The sequence below is a fragment of the Heteronotia binoei genome, chromosome 2, assembly GCF_032191835.1.
Source record: "Heteronotia binoei isolate CCM8104 ecotype False Entrance Well chromosome 2, APGP_CSIRO_Hbin_v1, whole genome shotgun sequence".
NCBI lineage: Eukaryota > Metazoa > Chordata > Lepidosauria > Squamata > Gekkonidae > Heteronotia > Heteronotia binoei.
Genome location: NC_083224.1, coordinates 125,474,445 through 125,497,863, shown reverse-complemented (window position 1 = coordinate 125,497,863; position 23,419 = coordinate 125,474,445). Strand labels below are relative to the sequence as shown.

The 23,419-nt window shown below is 44.5% G+C and overlaps 2 protein-coding genes across 2 annotated transcripts in view; one reads left to right on the top strand and one right to left on the bottom strand.

Annotated features, from left to right (window-relative positions):
* IL23R (interleukin 23 receptor) overlaps positions 1-3,855 on the bottom strand; it is a 42,526-nt gene extending 38,671 nt beyond the window's left edge. The window contains exon 1 of the mRNA XM_060233022.1: positions 3,768-3,855. Within this exon, the coding sequence (XP_060089005.1) occupies positions 3,768-3,855 (88 nt within the window). The remainder of the gene's footprint in view (positions 1-3,767) is intronic.
* A 120-nt stretch (positions 3,856-3,975) lies between these two features.
* Positions 3,976-23,419, top strand: part of C2H1orf141 (chromosome 2 C1orf141 homolog) — a 73,831-nt gene continuing 54,387 nt past the window's right edge. The window contains exons 1-2 of the mRNA XM_060231979.1: positions 3,976-4,005; positions 14,016-14,111. The gene's annotated coding sequence lies outside the window, so the exon portion shown is untranslated. The remainder of the gene's footprint in view (positions 4,006-14,015; positions 14,112-23,419) is intronic.

Genomic DNA, 23,419 nt, shown 5'->3' with positions numbered 1-23,419 from the left:
TCTTAGACTCTAACCTTCTAATTCTGCACTTCAAAAGACCTTCAGAACTTAGACTTTCCAAAGCAGTCTGGAATGTGACTGCTCCAAGGCCATATATCCCAGCCTAAAAACTAAACTTCAATGTTCCAATCTCTGTTTTGAGATAAACAATGTTTTTAAAAAATCTTTTGTGTCAGTAATAAAATTAGCAGAATAATATCAGGTAACAAATATGATTAGTGCATCCAGAAGTATTTACCTAAATGATTTTAAAAAAAAAAATTAAAAAATTATGGCCCACATGCTTAAGATAACTAATAATAGAATTGTTTCAAAATTAATATATCTAATTCTCAATGTGGTCCCATCTGTGATACTTAAATTCAGAGACTACAGCCACAAACAGACAAGCCACATCCAGTAATATACCTTACAAAGCAGAGTTCTCTGGAAACCTAATCACAAGTGAGGTCAGCCATTGCCTAGTCTTCGTTGATCAGGTTTGCCACTCAGCTAATTTAATCAAGAGCCCAGGAAAAACATCAAGCCTTTGCCCAGTTCAGGGGTGGGGAAACTTTTTTCTGCCAAGGACCATTTGAATATTTATAACATCATTCATGGGCCATACAAAATTATCAGTTTAAAAAACAGTGCTCCATTGAGGGAGAAACTATTCAGACTGGCAAAATTAATGCAAATCATTGTTTTTCTGTTTGAAGTCATGTGGGGAGAGCCTAATTTGTCACACACCCACGACCCACCACCCTAGGCAAATGCCTAAGTCCAGGGGGTTTTTTGGTAGAAAAAAGCCCAGCAGGAACTCATTAGCATATTAGACCACATCCCCTAATATTAACATATTAGGTCACACACTCATTAGCACCATATCGGATAATCAAGTGCAAATTGAACGGATAGTAGCTGGATAATAAAGGGAAATAAAGAAATGGAGGGAAGAAGGGGGAATAAAAGGAAATAAACAAATGGGAAGAAATGGAAATAAAGAAACGGGGGGGAGGAAGGGTAATAAAAGAAAATAAAGAAGGGGAAGAAAGTGGAATAAAGAAAGGGGAATTAAGGGAAACAAAGAAATGGAGAGAAGAAATAGAAAGCGGAATAAAGAAACAAGGGAGAAACTTAACTGAACTGTGATGATGACTTTTTCAGGCCCCACAGCGAACCTGGCTGGCCAGCCAGGCCCCAGGGAGGCCACTGCGTGGCTGGGCCCATGATCCCTGCCAGCCAGTTGACCCCCAGGGAGGGGTCACAGTGTGGCTGCACCTCATGATCTTCACTGGCCAGCCGGGCCCCAGAGAGGCCGCCATGTGGCTTGGCTCAGCCCAGCAATCCCCAAGGGCCAGACCAAGAGGTCTCGAGGACAGTAAACAGCCCTTGGGATGGATGTTCCCCACACCTGGCCCAGTCCTTTGTTAAACCAGCCCAAGCTGGTATTCTAGGTAGGTAATCCTAATCACTCCAGGTTGATTTTTCTAAGACCTTTTCCAAATGTTTAAATTGCATTCATATTTGGAGTTCTTTCAACCTACCACTCTCTTAAAGTTCATACTTTCAAAGAAGATTTAAAGTTCCTAGTCTCAATTGAATCCCATCTCAGCAGAGACATTGTCCACTCTCAGGACAATCAGGTGATTAGATCATTCCAGTCATTTGCTCTTTTTACATGTGTCACTCTACTATGCTTAATTTTCTCATCTAGTAGTAAAATCCAAATTGACCAATATATCACCCAACACACAGTGCAGTGTCCTCCTCCATCCTGCCAGGACTTTCACTTTCTTTTGGAAAGGCTGTTATGTTTTCATTTACCCCTTTTATTCCCTTTTGTGACTGTTATATTGCTTAAGTAGATCTAGATGGGTAGTTGTGTTGGTCTGAAGCAGTAGAACAAAGCAGGAAACAAGTACCACCTTTAAGACCAACAAAGTTTTATTCAGAATGTAAGCCTTTGTGTGCTTTTTGTGTTCTTCATCAGACAAGGAATCAGGTACAGTGAGCAGAGCTACATATAGCTGGTAGGCTGTGGTTTAGAATGCAAAATGGTATAAATTTAAGATCCAATGACAGAATGGTAAAATTAACAAATTGAGCAAACCTTTGATCTGGGTAACATGAGCATGAGAAACCAGTAAAGGAAGAAGGCCTTATGGGATGAATTCCAAAAAGCTGAAACCCCAGCAAACAAGGCTTGTGCTCTCCCTTTGGTGTAAGTGGTTAAGTGTGCAGACTCATATGGGGGAACCGGGTTTGATTTTCCACTCCTCCACTTGCACCTGCTGGAATGGCCTTGGGTCAGCCATAGCTATCCCAAGAGTTGTCATTGAAAGGGCAGATTCTCGGGAGAGCTCTCTCAGCTCCACTCACCTCACAGGGTGTCTGTTGTGGGGGAGGAAGATAAAAGATTGTGAGCCGCTCTGAGATTTGGAGAGGAGGGCAGGATATAAATCCAATGTCGTCTTATTATTATTACTACATTGTAATATATAATGAAATAATTATACAACTCATGGCCCGTTTTTTTAACAGGCCATGGATTGGTACTGTTCCACGAACTGGGGGTTGAGGACCCCTGATCTTGAGATTTTGGGGATGGAGGCTGAGGAGGGTGCAGTTTAGGAAGGGGAGGGACTTCAATTAGGTACAATGCCATCCAGTCCACCTTCCAAAGTGGCCATTTTCTCTAGTTCTCTATATCAGTTTTAATGCCAGGTGATATCCAGTCACAACCTGGAAGTTGGGAACCCTATGTCTAGGGCTACACATGTGTAGGGCATTTGGAAACAAGTTCCAGTGCACTATTTCTATAGGCTGAAGGATTTCTGCCCGTGAAGCACAACTTTCTCCTAGACTGAATTAAAACTCTAGTATGTATTCTATTCTACTCAAACTACATAACCATTTTTCCGGACCACATTTTTTTGCTATTACTGCACAAGGTTTCCCTGAATTCTAACTTCCTATTGGACTGGAGTTGCCAGCTGGCCTTAAGAAAAAAAAAGTCCTGTTCCTTTAGTAGAGGCTTCATGGGTAGAAACAGGCAGCTGAAGATTTTTATGATATAGAGATAAATAATATCAGCTGCTACATAACAGCCCTTTAAAGGATATTCTTCTCCAGGTCAGTTGGCTACTTTAGTGTAGATTTGGTTTCCTTGCTCAAATTTAGAGCCCCCCAGGGGCTCCTCTGAGCAATTATGCCACCATCAAAATAACTGTTTCTCTTGGTTTTCTGCTTCCTTTCTCCAACTCCCCCAGGTTCATCATCAATGACAGTTGGTACCTGGAAACACGATTACTATCTTTATTGTATTCTTAACAGTGTGCTTGAACTTTGGCCGTTTATCTCATTTCCCTCTTTCCTCCCCCATGGGACTTTTTAAAATGTTGTCATTCTGGCAGGAACCAGGCTGTTGAGAAGAGCCCCGTGGTGCAGAGTGTTAAAGCTGCAGTACTGCAGTCCTAAGCTCTGCTCACGACCTGAGTTCGATCCCTGGTGGAAGCTGGGTTTTCAGGTAGCCTGCTCTAGGTTGATTCAGCCTTCCATCCTTCCGAGGCCGGTAAAATGAGTACCCAGCTGGGGGGAAAGTGTAGATGACTAGGGAAGGCAATGGCAAACCACCCCATAAAAAGTCTGCTGTGAAAACGTTGTGAAAACAACATCACCCCAGAGGCGAAAATGACTGGTGCTTGCACAGGGGACCTTTCCTTTTCCTTTGTTTTCTGCTTCCTTTCTCCAACTCCCCCAGGTTCATCATCAATGAAAGCTGGTACCTGGAAACACGATTACTATCTTTATTGTATTCTTAACAGTGTGCTTGAACTTTGGCTGTTTATCTCGTTTCCCTCTTTCCTCCCCCATGGGACTTTTTAAAATGTTGTCATTCTAGCAGGAACCCCAGGCTGTTTTAGTCTTTGCAGAGTGCTTAATTACAGTCTGAGAAGTGGATAAAAGAGCTGGTTAAACTGTCTGCCATTATTTGGCATGGATGTGAAACCAGAGAGCTCACAGGTATGAGTAAGGTATATAACTTAGAACACTCTGTAAGCAGAGTGTTCTAAGCAGATAGATAAGCAGATTTTTTTAAACTGCAGCCACACCAGTTTGGGAACTGCAATCACACCTGCATTGGACTTCAGAAAATCCTACAAATGAAGAAAAACGTTGAATATTGTAAAATGGACTGTAAAATAATTCCAAATTAATATGTGAAAAATACTGTGGTTTAAAATTTTGTTCTCAATATATGTATTAGTTAAAGCTCTAACGGAGTGTTCTAAATTATATACCTTACTATTTGGCATGGAGGCTGAAAAAAATCTGCTCATCTATTGGTCATATAGCAACACAACCTGGGTGTACAACTTGCAACGACAATCACAAGGCATTTGCTGAAAATCAGTGTGCTCTCTTGTGATACCTCATCACTGTTTGCCTTGCAATTGTACAGCCTGGGAGACTGGTGGAGCCAACCCAGAATTATCCATCATTGCTATTCATTTAGTCATCAGGTGAGAAGCTAACAATTTTAATGTGGCAAAATTATTGCACTAATCTATAGTTTTATGCAACTTGCCAACAGAATGAACAAAGTCCAAAAGGCTAACCGCAAAGCAGACAAATAGGGTTACCCTCAAAAGCTTCTGCCCTGAGAATAATGTTGGTCTCTAAGGTGCTGCTGGACTCAATTCTAGCTGTCCTACAGACCAGCACAGCTACTCTCTAAAGCAATTAGAGACATTTTCATACACTGAAGGTGCAATCCTAAGCAGAGTTCCACCTTTTTATGCTCATTGACTTTGATGGACTTAGAAGAGTGGAACTCTGCTTAGAGTACCATGCTAAGTCTTAATACAGGGCATGATACTGTTCCCAATTGCAAGGCTTTTCTGAACTGCAGTATTGAATGACCAACAAGTATTTCTCCATGTGCAGTTCTTTGCCATTGCATATTGAAATATTTTTTTTGCTACACTTTAGGGATGTGATAGTGTCCCACGGTCCATCAATTAACTTTTACAAGTTACCTGAGTTGTGAAAATAACAGGAATGTTGGAACAAGCTATTACATGCCTGGTCAAATGGCTACTATTAGGGGACAAGATCAATGAGTGATGATTCCAATATGTGACATGGTATAGTGATTTGAATGCCAGAGTGACATTTGAATTACCATTAAGCCATGAGTACAAATATGTAATGTTAGAACTAGCTAGCAAACAGTAAATCTTGACCCACTTTGAACCTCTTTAGGAGAAAGGTGGGTTAAATGCCTTAAATAAGTCTAATATCACCCCTCCTTCTAATCCAGTCCATGCATCTATATAAATAATACCCATATAGGGTACCTTTTGCTTTGGACATATCCATGGGACAATATGTGATATAGTAATCTTTCAAAATGATGACCTCTTGTAAACTTCATACTATTTAGTTTGGGTATTTAAACATTCTCATAGTTCAGCTATGATTTTCCTCCAGAAGGCCAAGGCTATTTTTATCATATATCATTAAATACATGAAACCCCCTTAGTATCTTGCTTTGTAATCTGATACTTAAGATATTTACTGCTGAATAAACAAACACATTTACAATATAGTCAAGAATACTGATAGGCTTTATCCCTTTTAAAAAGATTCAGAAAAAAAGAATAGTTTAAGCTTACCAATTGTTTGAAGATATGAATAGATTTTTACCTTACTGTCCATTGGGCAATGTGTCCCACTTCTGTGCTGAATGAGTTCACTTTTTATTGCTGCAGAATATACTTCCCTTCCCCTTAAAATGTGTGATTCAGAATCCACTGCCAGATGAACCAATAGAAAAAGCAACTCATATGCAGTTCATGAGTCATGACCTACATTACCATTGATTTAAGAACACCGTATTGTTTTTAGTTTAATATGTAACATTTACTCTCTGAGTCAGCCTGTGGGAAAACCCACAGCTCTAAAAAATGTGCCCCCTTTCTCCAGTCCCCTCCCATCTCCTTCTCAGCATCAGGTCTATCTAAAAGACACAGTCTTGCACTTAAGCACCTGTACATGGCCAGCATATCTGTAGTTGTCTAAAAAACTAGTCTTAAAGAGTTTGAAAACCGTAAGTTTAAAGTTAATTTATCTGCTTAGAACAATATTGCCTGATTCTAGTTAATTATCCCAGAATGGATTTGTGGTATAATTCACATCAGCATTAGTCATAGTTTTGGTACTGCAGCACTAATTCCTACTCTGTGGCATTCCATGGTTTATTATGCACACACAGGCTTACTGCAGATTTTCCAAGGAAAACCTTTAAGCTTGGCTTTGGATTCTATGTCCACCTTATGCACCATTCTTTTTCTTCTGGTGAATTTATTCTCCAGCGACAATTTTTAAAATGCATTTTTATAAATTGGGGTGGAATGTCACTTGTGATATGTGTGGGGTGGTGATCAAAACTTTTTAAAATTTACTCAGTTGCCCTATCACAGCTGCATAGGGACGGTGGGGGGAGGGACGGTGGCTCAGTGGTAGAGCATCTGCTTGGTTAGCAGAAGGTCCCAGGTTCAATCCCCAGCATCTCCAACTAAAATGGTCCAGGCAAATAGGTGTGAAAAACATTAGCTTGAGATCCTGGAGAGCCGCTGCCAGTCTGAGTAGACAATACTGACTTTGATGGACCAAGGGTCTGATTCAGGATATGGCAGCTTCATATGTTCATTGTAGTGTCCAACAAGCTCTTTCAATTTAAATCCTTGTGGTTCAGGTTTCACAAATGCATTTTAGCATTAGTTCACTGAATGAAAGGGAACAGAAAGGAACAGCAGGCAAAGGGGGAAACCCACTGTTGAAACTGAACAGACTTTTTCTGAAATTGAGAATCAGCCACAAAGCTCCATTTTCCATATAGCCAAGCAGTAGGGTTATTGACCGCTGTGAAAAAAAGGGAGTCACATGAATTTATAATATGGAGAAACATTTTGAGTGTACAGAAAGCATGGTAGAATCCACTGGCATTGCAAGCTGTGATCCCTGGCACCCACCCGACCCCTGTCTTCCTTTTCAGCAAGCACCTTTTATCTGTGACTGAAGAGACATGAGTACACAGGCAGTATAATAATAATATCTTTATTGTAAGTGCTCAAAACAAGTGAGTTATAACTTTTAGTGCAATAGTGAACATGGAAATGGTAAAGGTGGCACAAAGCAAAATAAAAGCCCTGACGCAATTAATTATATGTTCCCTTCCTCTAATTGCAGCTGAATCACCACTTTTTGGATGAGGGAACCCTCCTAGCTGCAGCCTTCTGTCCACCCCAGCTTTTCCAGAGACAACAACACTTCCTCTCTAACCAGTCCTTTTATTGTTTCCTCCCAGGTCTCACCCCTCTGTTCTTCACTGAGCAAATTTCCCAATGTTTACTAAGAGCCAGCATGGGTTTCTCAAGAACAAGTCATGCCACACTAACCTGATCTCTTCTTTTGAGAAAGTGACTACCTTGCTGGATCAAGAGAATGCTGTAGACATTGTTTATCTTGATTTCAGTAAGGCTTTTGATAAGGTTCCACATACTATCCTTTTTGACAAGTTGATAAAATGTGGTTTGGATCCTGTTACCGTTAGGTGGATCTGTAACTGGTTGACAGATCGCATCCAAAGAGTGCTTGTGAATGATTCTTCATCCTCTTATAGAGGAGTGACATAAGAGAAGCCATGTTAGATCAGGCCAATGGCCCACCCAGTCCAACATTCTGTATCACACAGCGGCCAAATATACACACACACACACACACACACTGTGGCTAATAGCCACTGATGGACCTCTGCTCCATATTTTTATCTAACCCCCTCTTGAAGGTGGCCATGCTTGTGGCCACCACCACCTCCTGTGGCAATGAATGCCACATGTTAATCACCCTTTGGGTGAAGAAGTACTTCCTTTTATCCGTTTTAACCTGTCTGCTCAGCAATTTCATCGAATGCCCACGAGTTCTTGTATTGTGAGAAAGGGAGAAAAGTACTTCTTTCTCTACTTTCTCCATCCCATGCATTATCTTGTAAACCTCTATCATGTCACCCCTCAATCGATGTTTCTCCAAGCTAAAGAGCCCTAAGCGTTTCAACCTTTCTTCATAGGGAAGGTGTTCTAGCCCTTTAATCATTCTAGTTGCCCTTTTCTGAACTTTCTCCAATGCTATAATATCCTTTTTGAGGTGCGGCGACCAGAACTGCACACAGTACTCCAAATGAGACCGCACCATCGATTTATACAGGGGCATTATGATACTGGCTGATTTGTTTTCAATTCCCTTCCTAATAATTCCCAGCATGGCGTTGGCCTTTTTTATTGCAAACGCACACTGTCTTGACATTTTCAGTGAGTTATCTACCACGACCCCAAGATCTCTCTCATGGTCAGTCTCTGCCAGTTCACACCCCATCAACTTGTATTTGTAGCTGGGATTCTTGGCCCCAATGTGCATTACTTTGCATCTGACCACATTGAACCGCATCTGCCACGTTGACGCCCACTCAACCAGCCTCAACAGATCCCTTTGGAGTACCTCACAATCCTCTCTGGTTTTCACCACCCTGAACAATTTAGTGTCATCCGCAAATTTGGCCACTTCACTGCTCACTCCCAACTCTAAATCATTTATGAAGTTAAAGAGCATGGGAGCCAGTACCGAGCCCTGCGGCACCCCACTGCTTACTGTCCTCCACTGCGAAGACTGCCCATTTATACTCACCCTCTGCTTCCTATTACTCAGCCAGTTTTTGATCCACAAGAGGACCTGTCCTTTTACTCCATGACTCTCAAGCTTTCTAAGGAGCCTTTGATGAGGAACTTTATCAAATGCTTTCTGGAAGTCAAGGTAAACAACATCTATCGGGTCTCCTTTGTCCACATGTTTGTTCACCCCCTCAAAGAAATGTAACAGGTTAGTGAGGCAAGATCTTCCCCTACAGAACCCATGCTGAGTCTTCCTCAATAACCCGTGTTCATCAATGTGCCTACTCATTATGTCCTTGATAATGGTTTCTACCAACTTTCCCGGTATTGAAGTCAGACTGACTGGCCTGTAATTTCCCGGATCTCCTCTGGAACATTGGGGGTGAGATGGGGGTGACATTTGCTATTTTCCAGTCCTCAGGAACAGAGGCAGATTTCAATGAAAGATTACAGATTTTTGTTAGAAGATCCACAAGTTCAACTTTGAGTTCTTTCAGAACTCTCGGATGTATGCCATCCGGACCCGGTGACTTATTAGTTTTTAATTTGTCTATTAGTTGTAGGACCTCCTCTTTTGTCACCTCAATCTGACTCAGGTCTTTCAACACCCCTTCCAATATTAGTGGTTCTGGGGCGGGCAAACACTTCTCATCTTCCACGGTGAAGACAGAGGCAAAAAATGCATTCAGCTTCTCAGCCATTTCCCCATCCTCCTTCAGTAATCCTTTTACTCCATGGTCATCCAAGGGCCCCACTGCTTCCCTGGCTGGTTTCCTACTTCTAATATATTTGAAGAAATTTTTATTGTTGGTCTTTATGTTTTTTGCAATATGCTCCTCATAGTCCCTTTTTGCCTGCCTGATCACAGTCTTGCATTTGATTTGCCACTGCCTGTGTTCCCTTTTACTAATCTCACTTGGACTGGTTTTCCACCTTCTTACCTAGAGTGCCTCAAGGATCTGTCCTGGGACCTGTTTTGTTCAACATCTTTCTAAATGATTTGGATGGCGGAATAGAGGGAATGCTTATTAAATATGCAGATGATACTAAATTGGGAGGGGTTGCAAACACAGAAGAAGACAGAAACAGGATACAGGATGACCAGGCTGGAAAATGGTATAAAATCAATAAAATGAATTTTAACAGGGATAAATGTAAAGTTCTGCATTTAGGTAGGAAAAATCCAATGCATGGTTATAGGATGGGGGAGACTTGTCTAAGCAGTAGTATGTGTGAAAAGGATCTAGGGATCTTAGTGGATCATAAACTGAACATGAGTCAGCAGTGTAATACAGTAGCTAAAAAGGCAATTGCGATTTTGGGCTGTATCAACAGAAGTATAGTGCTCAGATCACATGAAGTGAAGGTATCGCTTTACTCTGCTCTGGTAAGACCTCACCTGGAGTATTGTGTTCAGTTTTGGGCACCACATTTTAAGAAGGATATAGACAAGCTGGAATGGGTCCAGAGGAAGGTGATGAAGATGGTGAGGGGTCTCGAGACCAAGTCCTATGAAGAAAGGTTGAAGGAGCTGAGGATGTTTAGCCTGGAGAGGAGGTGGCTGAGAGGTGATATGATCATCATCTTCAAGTACATGAAGGGCTGTCATATAGAGGATGGTGTGGAATTGTTTTCTGTGGCCCCGGAAGGTAGAACCAGAACCAATGGGTTGAAATTAAATCAATAGAGTTCCGGCTCAACATTAGGAAGAACTTCCTGACCGTTGGAGCAATTCCTCAGTGGAACAGGCTTCCTCGGGAGGTGGTGGGCTCTCCCTTGGAGGTTTTTAAACAGAGGCTAGATGGCCATCTGACAACAATGAAGATCCTGTGAATTTAGGGGGAGGTATTTGTGAGTTCCCTGCATTGTGCAGGGGGTTGGACTAGATGACCCTAGAGGTACCTTCCAACTCTATGATTCTACTAAACCGCTGCCCACCCAATCAGAGGGACAGAAGGGATCCTGGAAAATGTAGGTATGGTTACTACTCCAATACTGGCTTCCCTGGAGCTTATAGGCCTCACTAGGCCTAGGATCATGACACAGCTGCTTCTGGTTCACCAGCTTTGTCCTTTCTTAGATTTAGCTGATCTGGCCACACTGAACCATTATGTTACTGTAACATGTTCTATGTTGGACTGCCTTTGAAGAAAACTCAAAAACTGCAGCTAGTCCAGAATGTGGCAGCCCAATTACTGTCAGTGGCTAACCAATGGAACATATGTCATCCATTTTGAAGCAGCTACATTGACTGCCAGTTTGTTTCCAAGTTCAATTGAAAGTGTTAGATGAAATTTTAAAGCCCTTCACAGTTTGAGGCCCATACATCTGAAGGCCTGTCTTTTCCCATATGTTCCCATGAGCCACTTGCTGACTGGTCTCCCATTTGGGGTGGCCCACTTGGTATTGGCCAAAGCCTGGGCCTGTCCATCATAGCCCCTACATTATGGAGTGGGCATTCGGAAGAAATGAGGGGAAGGCCTTTGTTGGAAATCTTTAGGAGATGCTGCAAGGCTTGCCTGTTTGCCAGGGCTTTTGATGGGGTGTGAACAGTAAGCATCTTGAGGGGGAGGGTGTTTAGGGGTTAATTTTATTTTGTTTTCGTCTGTAATGTTTTAATTATTATCCATAAGCCATGGTTCCAAGATGAAAATCAGGGTACAGATTTCTAAAATATTCAGTTGCACTGGCAGCCATGCATCTGGGGAACATATACTGTAGCTAAATAAGAAGAGACTTAAGTTCCAGTCAAACAGGTTCAGAGTTCTCAAAAACCAGTTGTTGTTACCCCCATGCTCCATGGGGATTACGACAAGATGGTAATTTCAGGTACAAGTCTAATAATCAACTATTGCCCATTTAGTGGTCATATATGCAGCTTCTTAAGTTGTCAGCTGTTCATGAATAATCAATGCTATAATTTGCTAATGTTAGTGAATAAAGCTTTTAAACAGTGAAAATATTGATTTCAGTTCATAAAGCCAGAACTGATCTTATCAAACAAATAAAAGTAATTTCCCACTGAGTTTGGGGTGAACAGCAAGCCATAAACTGCTGAATCAATAGAATTCTTGGATAAGAAGATGTTTCATAGGTAAAGCATAATTTCCTTTGCTGAAGCTTTTAAGGAAATAAACATAATCTCAAACAGATAAAATCACATGTCTTGTCCATTACATGCAAATTAACTGTAGGATCAGGCAGCCTCAGTTGGAACCATGCAGGGGAGGGAGAGGGAGTTTAATTCCTTAACTTCTGCTCAATTTTGCTCTGGTATTGGTATTTTTATTGCTGACCAAGATAACCCCAGGATAGCCTGATCTTGTCAGATCTTGGAAGCTAAGCAGGGTTGGATCACCAAGTAATACCAGGGTTGTGACACAGAGGTGGGCAATGGCAAACCATCTATGAACATTTCTTGCCTTGAATGGTATGCGGTCATCTTAAGTTAGCTGTGACTTGATGGCAAAAAAGGGAACATTTTAAAGGAGAAAACATCTGTGCTTTAAAAACATTTCAAAAAAAAGGAATTTCAGGAGTTATCTAAGGAGGAATAGACATCTGTTCCTTATTAGCTAGCTTCAGTTTAGACAAGTCCTGGTGAGCCCTTTGGACTAGCACTTCCTCTTTCTTACACAATTACTATGAGGACATCTCCCCCTGTTCCCTAGAGAAACTCAGAGAATTGTAGCAGCCAGCACATCACCCAAAGAAGCAATCATCTATTTAATTGGGGAATTATCTTAAGGAGACAGAGCAAGGGTAACTGGGATCTCCACCATTGTGTACCAGATTTCCTCCTTTAAGAGAACTCTCAAATAAACCAGGCAGAAGTTCTACCAGAAAGGTTTTTAATTTTTAAAAATAGAAATGGACAGAAATACTCACATGTACATGTACATGCACACACATATATACATATGCAGTAAAGACACATACAAGAGCTAACTAAGAAGAAAGGCAGGGTGGATATTGGAAAGCTTTTGACTCCAGATATAGGGCAAAATGTTCCCTGGGGCAAGCATGGGAGAAAAAAAAGAGGAACTATCTGCGTTAAAGTAGAACTTTAAAAAAAGAAAACACTGGGAAATTTTGTTTGATTTAGCCCAGTTTTCCAACCCATTGTTCCAAATTATACATCTCAGGGTGTGGAAGGGAAACAGTAGTCACCCACATGCTTTGACTCACTTCCAAAATATTTGCCCAGGCTTGTTTCTGACTGGCATCCATTTTGTTTCATCTTAGGCCAGGCAGTGCCCTGCACATATTATTTTGGAGTTACATTAAAGAGTAGAGAGCTGCAAGGGCAGTTAGGCACTGGTAATGGCCAACTGTGAACTATACTGAGGGGCCGCAATTGTATTTCCGGAAGCTGTCTTATGGAATACCTTCCAAGCACACTAGTAAAAAGATACTTTACCACCAAAGAAAGCTTTGTATGTCTATTTATTTTCCTACCAAGACACAAAATGTGGTATAAGGAACCTGAAGTCATGTAGATGTAAGAGTATTCACTGATGAACAAAACTTAATTGCACATTTATTTCATGAAAAATGCTGACAACTATCTTAAAAACAGTCCTTCTAATGAGAAACATTTCTACTTTGTCAGCTGCCTATAAATGGTTAAGTGCAGTAAGTGTAACCCCCACCCCCTCCAATCTTCCTTCCTTCCTTAAAAATTCTCCCTACCTTCATTCCCACCATGGAGGCATGCAGCTTGCTGAAACTAGTTTGGTTGTCATGGTTTTGTCAACAGTGATGACACAATGGGAACAGAGAGGTTCTACAGGGCTGTTATCTTCAGAGAGTCCTTCAGGTAATGCAGAACTATTATTACTAAATCCCATGCTGGTCCTGTCCCACACATTGCTCTCTAGATTATGGCTAAGTTTCATTTTTTTTCTCTTCAAGATGTTGCTTAGGTTTCAAGAGTTGATTAGTTTCGGGGAATACAAACATGTGTTGGTTTTGCAAGGGAACTGATCACTCAGGTAGGTTGCCTACTCTGACTTGGGAAATTTTTGGGAGATGGACTCTGGAAAAGGGAGGGAGCTCCACAAGAATGTAATGCCAGAGAGTCCGCTCTCTGAAGTTGCCATTTCCTTTAGGGGGACTGATCTTTGTAGCCTGGAGATTATTTGTAATTCTGGGAGAACATCAGGTTCCATCTGGTGGTTGGCAATGCTATGTATAAAAATTAAGGATGAACACGATTCCTAGGCTACCTTCCCCATCTTACTCCACGTATAAGGGGCTCATGTGATGTTTCCATAAGAGGACTCAATTTTATTTTTCTTCTAGGTTTGACACTCAGTTAGTGTCAACCTGCTTTTTCCTGAAACATTGATTCTGTGAAGAGGTGGACGACCACTTGCAGTTTATCACGAGGAGTAACAGGTCAGTACCAGGGGAATAAAGAGAAGACAAGAACAAGCCTCTTTGGAAGTTACCGTGGTTTAAAATTGAATTTTATTTTTAAAAAATGATTTTAATTTTTAAATTAATTTTTAAAAATTATTTATCTCATTTTGTTGAGTCAAATTGGGGTTGGCATTCTTGCTTGTGAAATCCCCATCTGGGGATCTGGGGGAGCAGTGTTTGGGGAGGATAGAGTTTGGTAAGGGAGGGAGGACAGCAGGAGTGATAGAATTCAGCCACTAAAAGGGCCATTTCCTCCAGGAAAACTGATCTCTGTTGTCTGGAGACTAGTTGTAATTCTGAGATAATTCCATTCCCCTTCCCCATCTTGAGGGCATATGAAGGTCAAATGGAAATGTGCATTAATTTAAAACAGATTATTTTAAAAGAAAAAAACCCTGGATTCAGTGGAAACTCAATATCCTCCAATATCACATATTACTCCTCAAACTATTTTCTAATAAATTTGTGATTTGCAGCACTCACAACACGTGTTGGAAGCTTGCATCATTTGCTGAGCATTTTATCAAACTGTAAAAGGCATAGAATGGCACTTTATATAATCCTGTTCTATTGCAATAAGATACATCTGTCAAAAGTCCCTAACCAACTTGGGGCTAAGGACTTTTGGTTGGAAGGGCTGCAGCATGACAAAATTACAAAACCTCAGTGTGAGGCTGCCCTCACACTAGTCAGGTAGGCTACCAACTATTTAAGTCTATCCCAGAATGGCAAGTCTGATAGCCTTTCAGGGAAATTAACACAAAAGTCAACTCTGCAGTGGGCCTGCAGAACAAGTTTCCCAAAACACAAAACAATTATCTGGTCGGTAGTCACTTGGTCAAAACTCTGGAATTATGTAAACAAGAAGTAAAATTTAATTATTATATTAAGGTGCAAGTAATATTTTAAAAGAAACAAGACTGTGAGGGAAAACAAGAAATCTAAGAATTAAAAAACTAGTGAATACAGTGACGCAATGATTCTAAGTTACCAGATGTTACTCCATTTTAGGCTGAAGGTTCTTATCATCCAGCAGCTCTCTCTCCAGAGTTAGCCAGGGCCAGCAAGCTGTTTAGCCCTCCTGAGCAAGCCATCAAAATTGCTGCCCAAAGCAACTGCATAGTGTGTAGTACATAATCATCATCAAGCACAAGCAATCACACTGAACTGAAAGCCTAACTGTCGTTACAGCTTAGGGTCTAAAAGGGTTCCAGGCCTGGAGAACCAATGAAAATGCTTAAAGGTGTTGTAACCCGTTTGCTGGGCATATGTCCTATGGTGCAACTTGGCCAGGATGAAAGGAAGCAAACCTTATGTAGTGTATCGGCAGCCATACGCGTCCACACGCAGAGGCGACTGGGCGGTCCCAGGCGCCTCCCAGGCGGTCCCAGGCGCCTACATAAGCGGGACCCGGCCCGCGTGTTCTCTCTCTTGCAACGTGCTCCTAATAAAGAATGTTGCCCTACTCGCGTCTCCCGATTGAGTACGTTACACCTTATTTCTGATTTCCCTCAGCCTCTTTCTTACAGTTGAAACCCGTGGACCTCAATTGCTTGGAATGTATTAATTGGAAGTTGGTACAGGACACGCCCCTACACAGCTGGGTATTAACTAAACATAGCAAGATCAGATTGCTTTGCTAGCTATGTCTCTTCTATCTCTGGGAACTCTTTAGGCCACATCTGAGGCCTGAACCAAAGATTTTAAAACGACCAAAGTTTTTAGGGAACCATTTTTTTTGACAACATCATCTTGTTGTCTTCCCCATTCTGAAATTCATAGTAATATTGCTGATGTATACTAAAGCAGTATATATGATAACCCAAAACCTTATTTTTCATTGAAATGATGCATTGAATATACTCTAACCTTTGGTTTCTTCCCTTCCCAAATAAAATTGTTCAATTGTTTTTGCCATTCTTTCAAATAATGTCCAGGCACCCTATTTAATACATTTTTATTACCCATCAGTCGGGCTTTCGCCTGGGTCATGGGACGGAGACAGTGCTGGTTGCCCTAGTGGATGATCTCCAACGGCATCTGGACCGAGGCGGCACGGCGGTACTGATGTTGTTAGACCTATTGGCAGCGTTCGATATGGTCGACCATCGGGTGCTGACTTGCCGTCTCGCCGACGTGGGGATTCAGGGGTTGGCTCTACAATGGCTTACCTCTTTCCTCAAGGGTCGGGGACAAAGAGTGGCGATTGGGGGTGAGCTGTCCCAGAGGTACCCGCTGGATTGCGGGGTCCCTCAGGGGGCAGTTCTCTCCCCGATGTTGTTTAACATCTACATGCGCCCTCTTGCCCAGATTGCCCGGAGATATGGGCTGGGCTGTCACCAGTATGCTGATGACACCCAGCTCTATCTACTTATGGACGGCCGGCCTGCCTGTGTCCCTGAAAACCTGGACCTGGCATTGCAGGCCGTATCTAGATGGCTTAGGCTGAGCGGGCTGAAACTAAATCCGTCGAAGACAGAGGTCCTTTGCCTTGGTCGCCGTGGTCCGGGGAGGGAGATTCCCTTACCGGCCCTCGATGGTGTGCCCCTGTCAGCGGCGCACAGGGTTAGGAGCCTGGGGGTGCTATTGGAGCCTACTTTAATTATGGTGGACCAGATAGCGGCCACTGCCAAGTCCGCATTTTTTCATCTTAGGCGGGCAAGGCAGTTGGCCCCTTTCCTGGAGGACGACGACCTGGCAACAGTGATCCATGCAACGGTCACCTCGAGGCTGGATTACTGCAATGCCCTCTACATGGGGCTGCCCCTGTGCCGAACCCGGAAGTTGCAGCTAGTGCAGAATGCCGCTGCCCGGCTGTTGTTAGGGCTCCCTAGATGGGAGCACATTCAGCCGGGGCTTCGGGGACTGCACTGGCTGCCGATAACATACCGCGTTCGGTACAAGGTGCTGGTTATGACCTTTAAAGCCCTTTATGGCCTGGGGCCTGCCTACCTTAGGGACCGTCTCTCCCCACATGTTCCCCAGTGAGTGCTGAGATCGGGGTCCCAAAACCTTCTTACAATCCCTGGGCCAAAGGAGGCCCGTCTGAAAGTGACTAGAGACAGGGCCTTCTCGGTGGTAGCTCCTTGTTGGTGGAATCAGCTCCCGGAGGAGGTGAGGGCCCTGCGGAGCCTTGAACAGTTCCGCAGGGCCTGCAAAACAGTCCTCTTCCGGTTGGCATACAAGTAAATTGCTATCGGAATGCCTGAACATCTAATCTCGAACATCAGACTATCTAATATTGGAACACTGAAGAACTGATTTGAAGAATGGCAGCATAGTATATATATTGATGTGAGCTCTACGAGCTTTATGTGTTTTATGTATTTTATATGTATTTTAAGTATTTTATTGTATAATTATAATTACTAATGTATTTTTAATATATTTAAATTGATTTTGCTGGTTTTATGTTGTAAGCCGCCCTGAGCCCGCCTCGGTGGGGTAGGGCGGGATATAAATCGAATTAAATAAATAAATAAATTTAAAAAAATCAATATATGTTGTTGCCATTTTTATTGTTTTTACAGTCTAACAAAGATCAAATAGTAAATAGTAGACCAAATAGTAAAGTGTGCCTTAATTTATTTTATTGAATTTTTTTACCATGCTTCTCAATAGCTGGGCAAAGGGTGGTTCACAACAGTTGTAATTCTAAACAAGATAAAACCAAATTATGAACAGTAAAAACAATTGCAGTTCCCTAAAAACAAGATGGTGTCAAACTCTGGTGGAGCCACTAACTCACGGTGGAAGTGGGATTGCCAGATGAAAGCCACATCTGTCAGGACTTCTGGTTTCGGTGACGCGCAGCTAGAAGCAGCTCGAACCGACGCGTCCAGAGCTGCTTCTAAATCAGTTTATGGAGGAGTCGCCCCTGAAGGATGACTCTACTCTGGGGGAAGGGTCCCAGAAGGCAGGGGGCTTGAGCAGTAGAATGGAGGTGTCAGCGGAGGCGGCTGCTCCCCGATCCTGCTTGCTCCTAGCCTCATTGCTCCGATCGCCATTTTTAAATGGCAAGAGGGTCAGCCACCAGCTTCTTTCTCTTTTCTTCTGCACTCTACATTTTGGACGTTTAAATCTTCCAATTTCAAGATAAGTGACATCAATCCTCCTACTATTGTAAGTGTTTTTCCTATACTATCTTCTGAATGACAATATCTTTGATAAACACGAAAAAGGAGAACCAGGACTGAAGCAGATTTCAAGTGGGGCAAAAGACTGAGCGGGGGGGGGACTCTCCTTCATTCTTTTTCAAGGCTGGCAAAAGTTTCTGCCTAACCTGGTAATATTGAAAATACCTGCATGAGGAGACCACACCAACCTTTAGTTATATAAGAGATTTGATGACTGAACTTAACTGATCTTCTTTAAACCCCCTTTGGGGGAGAAAAATGTTTTAGATTTTGGGAAAGATGCTTTCTTACAAGTGTACATGGATGTGAAAGACAGCTGGCGTAAAAATACTCTGAAGCTTAAATTGAAGTGCTCTGAATGAATTTATAAGAGTTCTAACTAACTTTTAAAGATTGGTGGGTATTTGATATTGACATAAGACATAGTAGGATTTCTGGCTGTAAGAAGAATATTTCTACAAATTTCCAAAGTTGATTTTTATCTATTCTTGTTGGATGATATGGATATAACCTTTTAAACTTGTTTTTATTTTTTCTTTGCCTTTTGTGGCTGGATTATTTTTTGGCATGGTTTAAATATTTTTTAGCTTGGGATTCCTTTTTTATGCACCCTTCATTCTTTATTTCTTTTTGCATCACCAAATAGGGGAACTTTTTCCTATTTTCTAGTATTTTTTGCCTTTCCTTTTGGGAGTGCCTGATTTCCTTTCCTTTTGTTTGGATTATTGGCTTAATTTTTAATTCTGGATCTCACTCTTGGATTACAAATAGGGCATTCAGCCCTGGATTACAAATTTACACCTTGAAGTTTCTGAAATTTGAAGTTATTTGAAAGACGTTGTGCTGATTTGGATTTTAACTGAATCAGCATTCCTAGAGGACTTGTAATAGTGAATTGTTGTTGTTGCTGCAGTGAACTGAATTGTTTTGCCTATTGACTATTTAGTGTGGTTGGCTAAAAAGTTTTGCTTATTATTATTCTTATCATCATTTTGACTACCACAAATTGTTGATAGAAGCTAGAAGGTTGTTTTCTTTTTAAAACTACTTTATAATAAGGGCATTGTGTCATGGGTGCTGGGGGCCCTGCAGAAGAAGCCGAGCCTGCAGAAGAAACTGTGCCCCTGCCACCTGCACCAGTGCCCCTGCCTCCTGCTGGAGAAGATCCAAGCCCCCCTGCCTCGCCCTCTCGGGTGGCTCGTGTGCATGACCGCCTTCGTCAGGACCTCAGGGATCGGAGGAGGGCGGCACGCTCACGAGCAAGACGCTCCCTGAGCCCTGAGTTTTGAAAGGATTCTGGCCCTTCTAGGAGTGAGGGTGCTTGAGTCTCAGCAGTAAACAATAAATCTCGCTAGAAGATATTTGAAAGATGATGTCACAAGAGTTTGTAATATCTTGGAATGTTATGAAATTCATCCAGAGAAACAATTGGCTTTAATTTGTTTAGATGCTGAGAAGGCCTTCGATAATGTTTGTTAGAACTTTATGCTTCAGCAACTGAAAGGCATGGAATGGTGAAAACTTCTTGAGAGCAGTAGAAGCAATATATTCTTCACAAAATGCAAGGGTGACAGTGAACGGCGAACTAACAGATGTAAACATTCAAAAAGGTACAAGACAAGGTTGTCCATTGTCACCTCTACTTTTTATCTTATCTCTAGAGGTACTGAACTGTCATGGGTGCTGGGGGCCCTGCAGAAGAAGCCGAGCCTGCAGAAGAAACTGTGCCCCTGCCACCTGCACCAGTGCCCCTGCCTCCTGCTGGAGAAGAACCCAGCCCCCCTGCCTCGCCCTCTCAGGTGGCGCATGCGCGTGACCGCCTCCGTCAGGACCTCAGGGATCGGGGGAGGGCAGCACGCTCACAAGCAAGATGCTCCCTGAGCCCTGAGTTTTGAGAGGATTCTGGCCATTCAAAGAGCAAGGATGCTTGAGTTGCAACAGGATCCTGGCTGCCTCTCTGAGCCAGCAATTAGCCCAAATGGGCAACAGCCAGTAGAGGGCTATATAGCTGTAGGCGTTGGGAGGAGGCTTTGTGGAAGCAACTAGTCATCTCCCTGACGTTCTAGCAGCCACTCCAGCTTGACTTCGGTTTCTGGACTCCCTGACTTTGGCTTGTGACTTCTGGACTCCCTGACCTCAGCTTCTGGACCTCGGACCTGCGACACTTGTACAGTGATTCGGATTTGGCACCTCGGACCCTCCTGCTTACTGGCTACAGACCTCGGACTGCCCCTGGACTTTACCTGACCCGGCCCCAGCCGTGACAGATTGCTTCCACCCGACAAACACCCACTCCACAGGATGGATGCTGAAGCAAGTGAAACCACAGGACTACTAGCTGCACTCCAAGCCCAGGTACAGCAGCTAACACAGGCAATGGTGCACTTGCAGCAACAACCTGCGGCCAGTGCTCCAGCCAAGTGCCCAGTTCCCCCACCTGACAGATTTGGGGGTGCCGTGGAAGAATTTCCTGCTTTCCTGGCACAGTGTCGGCTGTACTTCGAACTGAGAACACGGGACTTCCTTGATGACAAAACGAAGGTGTGTTTCATCATCAGTCTGTTAAAGGGGCAGGCAGCCAAATGGGCCACACCCTTGCTGGTTGCGTCCTCTCCCCTACTGACTGATTACCAGGGGTTTGAGGCCCACCTGTCTGCTGCCTTCTCAAACCCAGTCCAAGCAGCCACAGCCAACCGGAAGATCAGGGCGCTGAAACAAGGCAACTCCTCGGTGGCTCAATATGCCACCGAATTCAAGCTCCTGGTCCAAGACTTGGCGTGGAATGAGGCTGCCCAGATGGACCAGTTTACCGAGGGGTTGGCAGAGGAAGTCCTGGATGAACTGGCCAGGGTAGAGCAATCACCCACGCTCCAACAACTTATCACCCTCTGCCTCCGCATCGATGGCCGCCTGGAAAGTCGTCGCCAAGCCAAGACCAGAGGGCGCCAGCTCCCTGCGCCATGCCACTTGGCTCCTCGCCCATCCCCAGCTACTACCAGCACCGAGGATGAGCCTATGCGGCTTGGAGCTGCTCGACCCCGCCTGACCCCAGAGGAAAAGACCAGACGCCGCACGCAGAATCTGTGCCTCTACTGCGGCATGGCAGGCCACTATGCCTCTGGCTGCCCCGCTAAGCATCGGATACCCGGACCTTCGCTGCCACCGCCGCCAAAAGGGCAGCCCCAGGCGTAAGTGGACCCCCAGCCTGGGGCAACTACCTGGGTCCTCCGAACAGCAGGCTGATACCCCGGGGTCATTCCTGCTACCAGTCAAACTCCGTCTGCTTGACGAACGCTGGCTGTTCGTGTATGCCATGCTGGACTCGGGAGCGGCCCACTGTTTCATAGATGCCGCCTTCGTAAAGCAGCACCAGATCCCGGTGCAGACAAAAGAGATTCCGACGCTGGTGGAGGCTATTGACGGGCGCCTCCTCCGTTCTGGGCCCTTCACCCAGGAGACCTGTTCCTTCACTTTCCACGTCCAGCAGCACCAAGAACAGCTGCAGTTTAATGTCGCCCGCATGCCTCGCTTCCCGCTGATTCTGGGCCTTTCCTGGCTGCAGCTGCACAACCCCATCGTGGACTGGGCCCAGCAGGAACTATGTTTCCAAGACCCATGTCCTCATCTGACTCCTTCCACCACTCTAGCAGCTGGCATCCCGAGTGGTGGTCCTCAGCTCCCTCAGAAGTATGCGGATTTCGCCAATGTTTTCGAAGAGACAGGAGCGGATCAGCTTCCCCCTCACCGGCCCTATGACTGTGCCATTGACTTGGTACCTGGGGCACCACTCCCGGTGGGGCGTCTGTACCCTATGTCAGAGCCTGAGTTGGCAGCTCTGCGAGACTTCCTGGACAAAACCTGAAACGCGGATTCATCCGACCCTCGACCTCTCCCCTGTCTGCTCCAGTCCTCTTCGTGAAGAAGAAAAGTGGGGAGCTCCGGCTGTGCAATGATTACCGGGCCCTGAACAAGATCACCATCCACGACCGGTGCCCTCTACCACTGATCCCTGAACTCTTGGATCGCTTAAAGGGGACCCAAATCTACACCAAGCTGGACATCCGTGGAGCGTACAATTTGGTGCACATACGGACCGGAGACGAGTGGAAGACCGCATTTGGGACCCAATACGGGCAGTACGAGCACCTGGTGATGCCCTTCGGACTGACCAATGCCCCCGCTGTCTTCCAGAGGTTCATGAATGATGTATTCCGGGACCTGCTTGACCGCTTCGCGATCATATACCTAGATAACATCCTAATTTACTCCAGCGATCCTGCCCAGCACGCCGATCCTGCCCAGCACGTTCGCCAGGTCCTGCAGCACCTACGAACCCATGGCCTCTATGCCAAGCTGGAGAAGTGCGACTTCGACCTGCGCTCTGTCGAGTTCCTCGGTCACATTGTGTCACCGCAGGGGATCCTCATGGACCCGAAAAAAGTGGAAGCGGTCCTGACCTCGCAGGCTCCTCAGAATTGCAAAGACCTGCAGCGATTCCTTGGTTTTGCCAACTACAATCGGCAATTCATCCCGGCCTATGCATCCCTGACAACACCCCTGACTCAACTACTCCGCCCCAAAGAACCCTTCCGCTGGTCCCCAGAGGCTGATAACGCCTTCTCCACCCTGAAAACCCGCTTTGCCACCGGGCCACTCCTGAGATACCCTGACCCCCAGCTTCCCTTTACGGTGGAAGCTGATGCCTCCAACGTGGCCCTGGGAGCAGTGCTGTCCCAGCGCGAGGAGCCGTCTCAGCCACTCCAGCCCTGCGCCTATTACTCGCGCCAGCTTACTGCTGCGGAGAGGAACTATACCATCTGGGAGAGGGAGTTGCTCGCGATCAAGGCGGCTTTTGAGGTTTGGGGGCATTACCTCGAAGGGGCTCGCCACCCTGTTCAAGTGCTCACTGACCACCGGAACTTGGAGCACCTCCAGACCACCCGCCATCTCAACCAGCGCCAGATCCGGTGGTCCCTCTTCTTCTCCCGCTTTGACTTTCGGATCTCCTACATCCCCCATACCCAGAACCGGAAAGCAGACGCGCTCTCCCGGAAACCAGAATACGCCCCTGCTTCAACTGAGACCGCGCCCGCTGCTCCCATCCTGCCGCCCTCAGTGTTTGCAGCCACCTCCACTTCACCCACACTC